The sequence below is a fragment of the Balaenoptera musculus genome, chromosome 3 (genome assembly GCF_009873245.2).
Source record: "Balaenoptera musculus isolate JJ_BM4_2016_0621 chromosome 3, mBalMus1.pri.v3, whole genome shotgun sequence".
Lineage (NCBI taxonomy): Eukaryota > Metazoa > Chordata > Mammalia > Artiodactyla > Balaenopteridae > Balaenoptera > Balaenoptera musculus.
In genome coordinates this window covers 122,778,744-122,791,236 of record NC_045787.1, presented here as the reverse complement: position 1 = coordinate 122,791,236, position 12,493 = coordinate 122,778,744, and the positions used below count along the sequence as shown (strand labels likewise).

Below are 12,493 nucleotides of genomic sequence, written 5' to 3'. Positions count from 1 at the left end.
TTGAAATAATTTATAATTGTGTGATCAAGGTTACAGCCACAGCCCTCCAGAAAAGGCGGTCTCCTTAATACCAGGTCCCTTCTTTGGAATATTTGCCTATACCCAGTACTATGCTCATTGCATTTAATGGAGATAACGGTTATCCTTGCCCCAGTCTGGGTATTATCGTTACATAAAGAAGCAGGAGCTCAGAGAGATTAAGCCACTGGCCATCACGTTTGAAGGACTGGAAAATCGTTTACCCTGTGTGAGTAGGCCAGGGTGACCAGCACTGTTTGTGAAACTTTTCTTCAATGCTGTTCACTGTGGAGAAGTCCTGGCAAGATCGATTTCTGCAGCAGCAGCCAGGGGATTTCTGAGCAGAGTCTATTTTTGTTCCTTGGTTTGTTTTTCCAACCCCCCCCACCCCACTCTCCTCCCTGTTCCCATCTCCTTTTTAGTAAAAAGCCTCTCAGCTGCAGATCTCGACAACACTGGAAGCCCTTTTGGGTGAAGTTGGAGGGTGATGTAACCTTCCAAAGATAGTCATGTTGTCAAGGTGCTGAAAACCCTGCGGTGCTTGGGGGGGGGAGTGAGATCAAAGGGGCCGGGACTGCAGTCGTGGAGGAGCTGGAGTGGTCAGCACAGGCATGAAGAGGAGGCATGGGCGCAGGAGGGGCAGCCCCTCTTCAGTTCAAAGCACACCTAGATAGCATCTGGAGTAATGCTGTTCAGAGAGCTGAAGCCAAGACGGCCACTCTGACGTCTGGGTGCTTCAGGAAGGTGGCCACATTCACCTGTGCTTGGGGCTCCAGGATCTTGATCTCACCACGTGGAACAAAGTGCAGCTTGGGGGGATGCTAGCTGAACCAGCCAACTTCTTAGAGTCTTTCTCCTAAGTCACACCCACCAAGGGCAGTGACTGTTTTGCGTTATACAAACATTGGGCATGGATCTGCAAGCTATTTTTGATATTTTTTAAGGTGTTGGGCTGCATGGCTAACCAGAGTGTCATATCCATCCTAAAAGGAGCTGTTGCTGATTGAAAGGAAAAACGCCAGCGTGTCTGCATTGGGCTGAATTGGACTAATTCGGGCATTGGGTAGTAACGCAGGCTCTCCCACTGGTCAGAAGCTGTCATCAGCAATACAACCAATAGCCAGCCTTCAAGGAACACTTGCCTTGTTCCAGGATTGAGCTACTTGCCTTACAAGGATGAGCTCTGTTAGTTCTCTCAACAGCCCTGTGTGTCAGGTCCTATTATTATCCCCGCTTTATGGACCAGGAAGCTGAGTCTTTGGGAAGTTGTGTAACATGCCTGAGATCACCTGGCTTCTAAGCGGCAGAACCAGAACACAGATCCAGCTCACGAGAGGGGCTGAGCTCTAAGATCCTGCTTTGTTAATAAAATAAGGGAAGAGTTATTATTTCTTACTCATTAAATTCAACTGGGTCGGTTAGTGTATTTGAAAACATGAATTATCTACATTAGGGTGGGCTGGAGGAAATCAGTGATAAAAGAAATCTTTGTGTTGAGAAGTCTGGGAATTATTAGTGTAAGAAATGCCTGTGGGAACGAACCCATCGCTGACCACCCATTGCTGCAGGAAAGGACTTAATGTCTAGTTGCCTTCACTGGTTATTTATACATATTGGTGTTGGGATTGTGTTTTGCCAGAGATTCTGCCCTGGGCAGACTGGGGAGCAAAGACTTCCATCACATGTGGCCTTTGTGGTAATCACAGGGAGAGGAGAGAATAGGCCAAGGGAAAACTCCAGCTACGCTGAGGCAGCGCCCTCTCTGGCCAGACAGTGCTCTCACCCCACCGTCCCCTGCTCCACCCTCCCCATCTCCACTTCTTTTTTTTAATTTTTAATTTTAATTGGAGTATAGTTGATTTCATTACAGAGTATAGAGTTCCCTGTGCTATACAGTAGGTCCTTATTAGTTATCTGTTTTATATATAATAGTGTGTATATGTCAATCCCAATCTCTCAATTAACCCTCCCCTTCCCCCCGCCCCTGGTAACCTTAAATTTGTTTTCTATGTCTGTGACTCTATTTCTGTTTTTAAAGTAAGTTCATTTGTACCATTTTTTTAGATTCCACATTTAAGCGATATCATATGATGTTTGTCTCTCTCTGACTTACTTCACTTACGATAATTTCTAGGTCCATGATAATCTCTAGGTCCATCCTTGTTGCTGCAGATGGCATTATTTCATTCTTTTTTATGGCTGAGTAATATTCCATTGTGTGTGTGTGTGTGTGTGTGTGTGTGTGTGTGTGTGTGTGTGTACCACATCTTCGTTATCCATTCATCCGTCGATGGACATTTAGGTTGCTTCCATGTCCTGGCTGTTGTGAATAGTGCTGCAATGAACATTGTGGGTGCATGTATCTTTTTGAATTATGGTTTTCTCTGGGTATATGCCCAGGAGTGGGATTGCTGGATCATATGGTAGCTCTATTTTTAGTTTTTTAAGGAACCTCCATACTGTTCTCCATAGTGGCTGTATAAATTTACATTCCCACCAACAGTGAGAAGGGTTCCCTTTTCTCCACACCCTCCCCAGCATTTACTGTTTGTAGGTTTTTTTGATGATGGCCATTCTGACCAGTGTGAGGTGATACCTCATTGTAGTTTTGATTTACGTTTCTCTGATAATTAGTGATGTTGAGCATCTTTGCATGTGTCTGTTAGCCATCTGTATGTCTTCTTTGGAGAATGTCTATTTAGATTTTCTGCTCATTTTTGATTGGGTTGTTTGTTTTTTTTGACATAGAGCTGCATGAGCTGTTTGTATATTTTGGAGATCCCTTGTCAGTCACTTCATTTGCAAATATTTTCTCCCTTTCTGTGGGTTGTCATTTCAATTTGTTTATGGTTTCCTTTGCTGTGCAGAAGCTTTTAAGTTTAATTAGGTCCCATTTTTTTATTATTATTTTTTATTTTCATTACTCTAGGAGGTGGATCAAAAAAGATATTGCTGCGATTAATGTCAAAGAGTGTTCTGCCTATGTTTTCCTCTAAAAGTTTCGTAGTGTCCAGCCTTATATTTAGGACTTTAATCCATTTCAAGTTTATTTTTGTGTATGGTGTTAGAGAGTGTTCTAATTTCATTCTTTTACATGGAGCTGTCCAGTTTTCCCAGCACCACTTATTGACGAGACTGTCTTTTCTCCATTGTATATCTTTGCCTCCTTTGTTGTAGATTAGTTGACCATAGGTGTGTGAGTTTATTTCTGGGCTGATCTCCACTTCTGAGAAACCCAGTAAAGCAACACAGCTGGGAAGCTGTAGTTCCGAGGTTTGGATCCAGGGCGTCTAACTGCAGATCTTCCAGACTTTTAACCTCTGTGCGGCACTGCATTCTCAGTTTGTAGAGACAGGGGAGTGGCACTCTAAGAGGTTCGTGCTCCCCTTGACTCCCAGGGACTTTTTTTTGCAGCTGGAAGCTGAGGCTGTGTTCCGTGCCATCACCATCGCCAGCCAAACCAACTGTCCTCTCTACGTCACGAAGGTCATGAGCAAGAGCGCAGCCGACCTCATCTCGCAAGCCAGGAAAAAAGGTGATTTGTGCTCCGAAGATCTCAGAGCCCCTAACAAGCCATGTGGCTCCTTTCCCTTGGCTGTCCTGTATAAATGGTGCCTATTTTGCTCATTGCCTTGCTCTCAGGGAAGCCCCTCATCCTTGTTAGCCCATTGGATCCTTTCTGCATCCTGTGTGGATGGCAGGATCCCAGGATTTCTTCTACTTGGCAGATGAGTAAATTGAGGCCCAGGAAGGGTAAGTGGTCTGCCCGAGATGACACAGCTTGAATCAGTTCTTTGGAGAATTGGTGTATCTCTTTTCCTCCCTGTGATCTTTCACTGTCAGTTCATGTTATCTGAACTTTATAAATGGACATATTAATGAAGATTATATTTGGTGCAGCAGTCAAAGACCCTACTCAAATGGACTTAAACAAGTAAATTATTGGTTGAGGGTATTCAGGCATGGCTGGATCAAGGGGTTTAAACACTGGTATTAGGGCTCTATCACTGTTATTCCTTTCTGGACTCTGCTTTCCTCTCTTTTCATTATGAACAATGACAAGAATAAATGCTAAGAGCTGCTCTTGTCCTCCACACTTGGTGGGGGCATGGTGAGGGAGTAGAGAACATCTTTTCCAATAGCTCAAGCAAAAGTCCCCAGGAAGACTGCCATTGCCTTGGCTTGGGTCGTGGGCTCATCTCTGAAGCAATATCTGCTCCGGAGATGGTGTAATTGATTGGCCAGGGTACAGGCCAGTCCAGGGAGGAGGTCCCACCCCCTGAGCCACGCAGGGTAGCACAGGTTATTTCAGAGAAGGCGTTGAATGGGTCTCCAAAGGACATCCAGCGGTGTGGCCTTCATGACCCAGCTCTGTTCCCATGGCCTTCTGACTTCTGCTTCTTTTCTCCATGGCTGTTACCTCGGCTTCCTTTGCTCACCTCGTGCTGAGCTCAAGTTTACTCTCATTTCAAAACTTGCTTTCCTGCTTTCCGTTCTTGTCCTCAGTGACCCACTAATGGGCTCACTTGTGAACAGAGTGTGGTTGAGACACGGGAGCCGTAGGGCTCTGCGTCTGCTTGGGAGGGAGGATTTCCTAGGCCCGGCTGTACGATTGTGACTGCCGTGTGCCAGTGGGACCAAGCTGAATGATTCATCTACCAAACCCAGAACTGCTCTGTAAAACTCCGCATGTGAGTGACTGGGGTGGCTAAAAATAGTCCCAGCTGACTGATGGCCGAGTGTTTGGCTGCCTGGCCTTCTGGCAAAGGGGACCCTTTTCTTACGGGAGGGGAATCTCCCTAATTGCCCCGACAGCCTTTCTAGCTGGCCGATTCTGGGGCACCACCTGCCTTGCCCTGCTCACGGGAAGCCTGCTGTTTTCTCGCTCGGCTTTTAAGTGTCTCCATATGATATGGCCTGGCTGGTCCACTGGGTATGAGTCATCAGGACAGAACCAGGAAAGAAGCCCAGTGCTGCTTACCCGTTCTTGGAGAAGGGAAAAAAGAAAAAGGAAAAGAAAAGTGCACAGGGACACCTCCACTCCTCTCCCCGTGGCCACCTACCATCCTCACCCTCTCATGCCTCCTGCCGACGGCCACATCCTGATTGGGACCCATTCTCGGATGACCTGGGGGCTTCAAAGACAGCGTGTTTCAATTATATGCTGGGTCTTATTTTAAATTCCATGTAGACAAATTCCTCACCCTTAGCCTTCCGGCTCATGACTCTCTGGCAAGGAGAACTAGTACAGCTGTGTCTCCAGGGTAGAAGGGAGGCATTATTTTAGTGATGAAAAACCGGCTGCTGAGATGGAAGCCAATAAACATCTCATGAAGCGTCATTCTCAGGGAAGGAGTCAAGAGCGTTCAGAGCAGGGAGACAGTGTATGGCAGGGTTCACCCTTCCCTCTGGACCAGGGGACTATTTAAGCCCCAGGGTGTTTAATCCCCAAGGGCTCTTCAGCATCTCTGCACGGCTGCTCAGAATCAACATTAGGAATTTCAATTTAATGAGGACCAACTGTATGCCCTGTATTGAGGGAAATACTTTAAATGTATTATTATGTAGAATTCACAAAGCACCAGGAGAAACTGGCATTTATTATCACCATTTTTCAGATGAGGAAATTGAAGCACATCTTGTCCAGAATCTCCCAGCTGGGAGAGCTAGTCTCCAAATCCAATTGTGTCAATAATATAATTACAACCTCTACTTATTCTAGTCTTCCATCTAAAGATAGTCCAAAGGGAGAGATCTTCCACTTTTAAGGTCGTATTTCTCTTAATAGTACTTGAATGCTTGCCTTGACTTTCATTTCTTCATTTCTTTGTGGTCCCATATGCTTTAGTTTGGTAAATATTTTTCGAGAGTCCTTGAAATTCTCTTTAGTCCTGTGTGGATCCTTTTCACTGCCGCCCCAAAGAGCAGGGCTGTCCTATATGAACCATTGCCACTGCTTCCTTCTTTTGCCCATGGCAGACATCACAAATCAATCATGAGCCTTTTCTAGTGAGACCAGAAACATATTTAGAATTCTTCCCAACACAGAAATCCAGGCAACTAAAACCAAATGATTGGAGTTGAAGCAAGGCAAAACCTGTAACCCTAGCCATAGAGCCTTCTTAAACTTCCACCTTGTGGGGAACTTGAATGTGGAAGATGGAGAACCAAACTTAAAGAAGCCAAGGGCTGCACAGGAATCGTTAGCCCAAGATGCTGGCACAGAGAAACTTGGTACCAACCCACCTTCTATGAGATAGCATTTGCCTTCTGTATCGCTATCCCTTCTTCTTTAAGAAGCTCAGTTTAGATCAGTGTATGTCCCAGTATCCTTCCTCCCCTCTCCTTAGTTTGGGCATTCCAGCCTCTCATTCTAGACACAGGGTCTGGGGAGCTAACCTCAGCTTTGCTTTGTCCCTGGTTGTTGGGTGTCCTTGAGCAAATCACTCATTGCCTTAGGTTAAGGAGTAACAAACATGATGCAAATAAGATGTGTCATCCTCAGGAATTGGTTTTACTTTGTGGAACTGAAGCATGTCTTTGCGACAGCAGGATCTAGCAGTTCCCAGTGATGTGGGCACGTATGGGGCTTTGGGCTTCTACAGTGGGGACGAGTAAGAGATGTAAAAGAAATCACATTTGCTTAGCGTCTCTTATGTGCCAGACACTTTGTGTATGCCAAACCTTTCATTTTCACAAGGCTGAGAAGTAGACATCGTCTTATTTCATCAATTCCAGGACCTATTTATTCCGCATTTTAACATTTCTGAAATGAGGATAAATCTTACAATTAATATATATATATATATTTTTTTGCCTCAAATGTTAATTTGCCTCAGAATTTGAGAATTGATGCTGCATCTTGCAACCAGTGGCTTCTACAGAATATGGAATTGTTCCCATTTAGAAGATAGAAAAGCAGAGGCTTAGAAAAGTGGGGGAACATGGACTTGAACCCAGCCGTGCCTGACTCCAGAGCCACAGCCTTGAGTAGGCTTAGGGGCTATGATTATCTAAGCCCGGCCCAGGGCAGCACATATGTTACATCACCCATTGCCTCTGTCCTACCTGTTCCAGGAAACGTGGTCTTTGGTGAGCCCATCACCGCCAGCCTGGGCACGGATGGGACCCATTACTGGAGCAAGAACTGGGCCAAGGCGGCTGCCTTTGTGACATCCCCACCTCTGAGTCCTGACCCAACCACCCCTGACTACATCAACTCCTTGCTGGCCAGGTTAGTGCAGAATGACAAGCGGCGGGCATTGTGTGGAGGCATCTTGGGAACGATGGCATGAGGACTGGAGCCGCCCATCCATCAGTTAGACTAGAGTCTGCAGTGAGGACAAAACATCGAGAATTCCCCTGCAGTGTTGAGCACAGATAGAGCACAGTCTCTTCCCCATCGTATTTTAAAAGATACTACAGTGATCATACTAGTAATGGTAACAGCAGTTAATACATATTGTATGTCAAGCACTAGGGTGAGATTACACGTGTGATCTCATTGTTCCTCCTACCTACGCTGTGAGTGAGGAACTATCATCACCATTTTACAGACTGAGCAACTGAGGGTCCGGGAGACAAAAATCATTTGCCCAGTTTTGATGACCACCTAATCAAAATTACAGGGAGACTAGTTTGCTGCTGCCCTCTGTGGATAAGTCCCGTCACTCATTTGGGTCCTTTCTGTTACACGAGAGGTGATCTAATCCCACCCCCTCATTTTCCAGACAGGGTAACTGAGCCCTAGGGAGGGGAAGAAATTCACCCAAGTTCGCATAGTTGGCAAGAGGGAGAAGAAGGATTCCAAGCTCAAGTCACGGCACTCCCCATGCTTACACTAGACCCTCATTTCTGGGCCCCTGCGGTGCCTCTAGCCTCCCCGTTCACATGGAGCTTTTCTCCTTTGCCAGTGGGGACCTGCAGCTCTCCGGGAGTGCCCACTGCACCTTCAGCACTGCCCAGAAGGCCATCGGGAAGGACAACTTCACAGCCATTCCCGAGGGCACCAATGGTGTGGAGGAGCGGATGTCTGTCATCTGGGACAAGGCCGTGGTAAGGATCAAGGTCACAGGAGGGCATCCAGGGCCAGGTCAGAGCCTCCTGCCCCTGCTCCTCTTTGCCCTGTGATGGGGGTGCTGGGGGTGCAGATGAGGCCTCATACCTGCCCAGGTGTGTCTGGAGCCAGGTGGCTCAGGTGGTTTGGGAACGTCCCTTCTGGAGTGATGAATCCTGGGGCCTGAGGTTCTGAGGAGGCCTCCTCTAGACTGTTAAGAACTAGGAACCAGAAACACAGATCATTTATCTGATGGTATGAATGATCTGTGCTTAAAATAATAGTGAATTAAAAATTCTTTTTGCTCGGAGGGTTTTATTATCTCTTTTGAAAGGGTTGGATATAACCCTTTGAAATGATAAGCAAGGGGTCTGTGACGAAGACTCAAGTCATTTGCTCACCAAGGAGTGGTGTGTGGCCATCCAGGCTGTACAGGTGATTGATTGTCTGTCAGAGTCTCCTGGCAAAGTGGCCTGGTTTTATTTTCCTTGTTTAACATCACAGAAGCTGGAAAAAAAAAAAAAAAGTCATGCAAATGAAGTCACTTCCTAAGATTTGAGTAAAATTAATACATGACTCATTATTAAGTTGATCACTTCCCTCTGCTTTATTTTTAAAACCCTAAAGACACTCATTTCAGAGCCAAATAGAATACATATACACACAGTGTAATCCAAGTTTCCCTTTTCTTGGCTCACAGGAAGCTCAAAACTAGATTTTAAACTACATTCTTCTTTCCTTACCCAAGTTGTTTTGTGAAGGAGGAAAGTATAAATATTTTTGTCTCTTCTCTTACAAACTTAGATTTTTTTTTGTCTTTTTTTACATTGTTGTCTATTTATGAATGTGTGTATGTATTTATCTTGGCACTATCTGGAACTGTTAAAAAATAATATATATTTTAAAATTACCAACATGATACATGCTCAATAAAGAACATTTGGAAACTACAGAAAAGTACACACATGAAAGAAAACAAAACTCACTTATAATCCCACAACCCAGGGATAACCATTGTTATCATTTGGGTGAGGTTCTTCCATATTTATCCTGTGCCCATGCAAATACAAACATATTATCTAAGATTTGGGCTCATAATTACATTTGTTTTTACTGTGAACTGTCTATAATCCTTTTTGGAGTTAGAAGGGATAAATAAGTAAGTAAATGTATGTACATGTCCAGAAAAAAATGCATACTTCCAGAGCAGTCACTTCCATCTTCTTTTTCTTTCTTTTTTTTTTTTTTTTTTTTTTTTGAGAAGGATAAGTGTTAGCTCTTCTCTAAATGTTTGATAGAATTAAACTGTGAAGACATCTGGTCCTGGACTTCTGTTTGTTGGAAGATTTTTGATTACAGTTTCAATTTCATTACTTGTGATTGGTCTGTTCATATTTTCTATTTCTTCTTGGCTCAGTATTGGAAGGTTATACCTTTCTAAGAATTTGTCCATTTCTTCCAGGTTGTCCAATTTACTGGCATAGAGTTGCTTGTACTAGTCTCTTAGGATGCTTTGTATTTCTGCGGTGTCCATTGTAACTTCTTTTTCATTTCTAATTTTATTGATTTGAATGCTCTCCCTCTTTTTTTTTGATGAGTCTGGCTAAAGGTTTATCAACTTTGTTTATCTTCTCAAAGAACCAGCTTTTAGTTTTATTGATCTTTGCTATTGTTTTCCTTGTTTCTATTTCATTTACTTCTGCTCTGATCTTTATGATTTCTTTCCTTCTACTAACTTTGGGATTTGTTTGTTCTTCTTTCTCTAATTGCTTTAGGTGTAAGGTTAGATTGTTTATTTGAGATTTTTCTTGTTTCCTGAGGTAGGATTGTATTGCTATAAACTTCTCTCTTAGAACTGCTTTTGCTGCATCCCATAGGTTTTGGATCATTGTGTTTTCGTTGTCATTTGTCTGTAGGTATTTTTTGATTTCCTCTTTGATTTCTTCAGTGATCTCTTGGTTATTTAGTAAGGTATTGTTTAGCCTCCATGTGTTTGTGTTTTTTACGTTTTTTTCCCTGTAATTCATTTCTAATCTCATAGCGTTGTGGTCAGAAAAGATGCTTGACATGATTTCAATTTTCTTAAATTTACGGAGGCTTGATTTGTGACCCAAGATGTGATCTATCGTGGAGAATGTTCCGCGTGCACTTGATAAGAAAGTGTATTCTGCTGTTTTCAGATGGAATGTCCTATAAATATCAATTAAATCTATCTGGTCTGTTGTGTCATTTAAAGCTTGTGTTTCCTTATTAAGTTTTCTGTCTGGATGATCTGTCCATTGATGTAAGTGAGGTGTTAAAATCCCCCACTATTATTGTGTCACTGTTGATTTCCTCTTTTATAGCTGTTAGCAGTTGCCTTATGTATTGAGGTGATCCTATGTTGGGTGCATATATATTTATAATTGTTATATGTTCTTCTTGGATTGATCCCTTGATCATTATGTAGTGTCCTTCCTTGTCTCTTGTAACATTCTTTATTTTAAAGTCTATTTTATCTGATATGAGTATTGCTACTCCAGCTTTCTTTTGATTTCCATTTGCATGGAAAATCTTTTTCCATCTCCTCACTTTCAGTCTGTATGTGTCCCTAGGTCTGAAGTGGGTCTCTTGTAGACAGCATATATATGGGTCTTACTTTTGTATCCATTCAGCGAGCCTGTGTCTTTTGGTTGGAGCATTTAATCCATTCACATTTAAGGTAATTATCAATGTGTATGTTCCTATTACCATTTTTTTAATTGTTTTGGGTTTGTTTTTGTAGGTCCTTTTCTTCTCTTGTGTTTCCCACTTAGAGAAGTTCCTTTAGCATTTGTTGTAGAGCTGGTTTGGTGGTGCTGAATTCTCTTAGCTCTTGCTTGTCTGTAAAACTTTTGATTTCTCCATCAACTCTGAATGAGATCCTTGACGGTTAGAGTAATCTTGGTTGTAGGTTTTCCCCTTTCATCACTTTAAATATATTGTGCTTCTGGCTTGTAGAGTTTCTTCTGAGAAATCAGCTGTTAACCTTATGGGAGTTCCCTTGTATGTTCCCTTGTATTTGTTGTTTTCCCCTTGTTGCTTTTAATAATTTTTCTTTGTCTTTAATTTTTGTCAGTTTGATTACTATGTGGCGTGGCATGTTTCTCCTTGGGTTTATCCTGCCTGGGACTCTCTGTGCTTCCTGGACTTGGGTGGCTCTTTCCTTTCCCATGTTAGGGAAGTTTTCGACCATAATCTCTTCAAATATTTTCTCAGGTCCTTTCTCTTTCTGGGACCCCTATAATGTGAGTGTTTGTGCATTTAATGTTTCCCAGAGGTCTCTCAGGCTGTCTTCATTTCTTTTCATTCTTTTTTCTTTCTTCTGTTCTGCGGCAGTGAATTCTGCCATTCTGTCTTCCAGGTCACTTCTCCGTTCTTCTGCCTCAGTTATTCTGCTATTGATTCCTTCTAGTGTAGTTTTCATTTCAGTTAGTGTATTGTTCATCTCTGTTTGTTTGTTCTTTAATTCTGCTAGATCTTTGTTAAACATTTCTTTCGTCTTCTTGATCTTTGCCTCCATTGTTTTTCCGAGGTCCTGGATCATCTTCACTATCATTATTCTGAATTCTTTTTCTGGAAGGTTGCCTATCTCCACTTCAATTAGTTATTTTTCTGGGGTTTTATCTTGTTCCTTCATCTGGTCCATAGTCCTCTGCCTTTTCATTTTGTCTGTCTTTCTGTGAATGTGGTTTTTGTTCCACAGGCTGCAGGATTGTAGTTCTTCTTCGTCACTTCCATCCTAAGGCATGCATTTAACCATTTTCCCTGGGTGATGGTGACAGCCCCGCTGATTCTGTAGCTTGCTGGGTGGACTTCTGTGCTCACCACCTCAGAGGTCCCTCTTTGTATATGTGGGCCTTTGTGGTCCCCCTGCTCTGAGCTCAGAAGCCCTAGATGCACCATTTTGTGTGTGTATGTTTCAACAGGCCACGGGGAAGATGGATGAAAACCAGTTCGTGGCCGTGACAAGCACAAATGCTGCCAAGATCTTCAACCTGTATCCCCGCAAGGGAAGAATATCTGTGGGCTCTGACAGCGACCTGGTGATCTGGGATCCAGATGCTGTCAAGATCGTCTCTGCCAAGAACCACCAGTCGGTAAGACCTGAGCAGGTGGGAGTGGAGCAGAGTGGGGAATGTGGGCAGGGAACGTGGTTGTGAGAGACGTGTGTTTGTGGTGAACCAGGATAGTCAGGCAGGGACGTGTTGCAATAACACACCATCCCCAATTCCCAGGGACTTAAAACCTCAACAGTTTCTTTCTCACTCCTGCTTTCCAAAATGGGCCAGCAGAGGAGAGAGGCTCTGCCCATCACAGTCACTCAGGGTTGGGGGCTGGTAGAGGCACCAACTCTACACATGCTATGATTGCTGAGGCCGGGGACCAGGACGTGGCTCT

The 12,493-nt window shown here is 43.6% G+C and overlaps 1 protein-coding gene across 2 annotated transcripts in view; it reads left to right on the top strand.

Moving 5' to 3' along the window:
* The window catches only part of DPYSL3 (dihydropyrimidinase like 3), a 117,010-nt gene that overhangs the window by 95,151 nt on the left and 9,366 nt on the right, over positions 1–12,493 (top strand). For both annotated transcript variants that reach the window (XM_036847635.1, XM_036847634.1), the window contains exons 8-11: positions 3,433–3,553; positions 7,096–7,252; positions 7,932–8,073; positions 12,022–12,192. In XM_036847635.1, the coding sequence (XP_036703530.1) occupies positions 3,433–3,553; positions 7,096–7,252; positions 7,932–8,073; positions 12,022–12,192 (591 nt within the window). The remainder of the gene's footprint in view (positions 1–3,432; positions 3,554–7,095; positions 7,253–7,931; positions 8,074–12,021; positions 12,193–12,493) is intronic.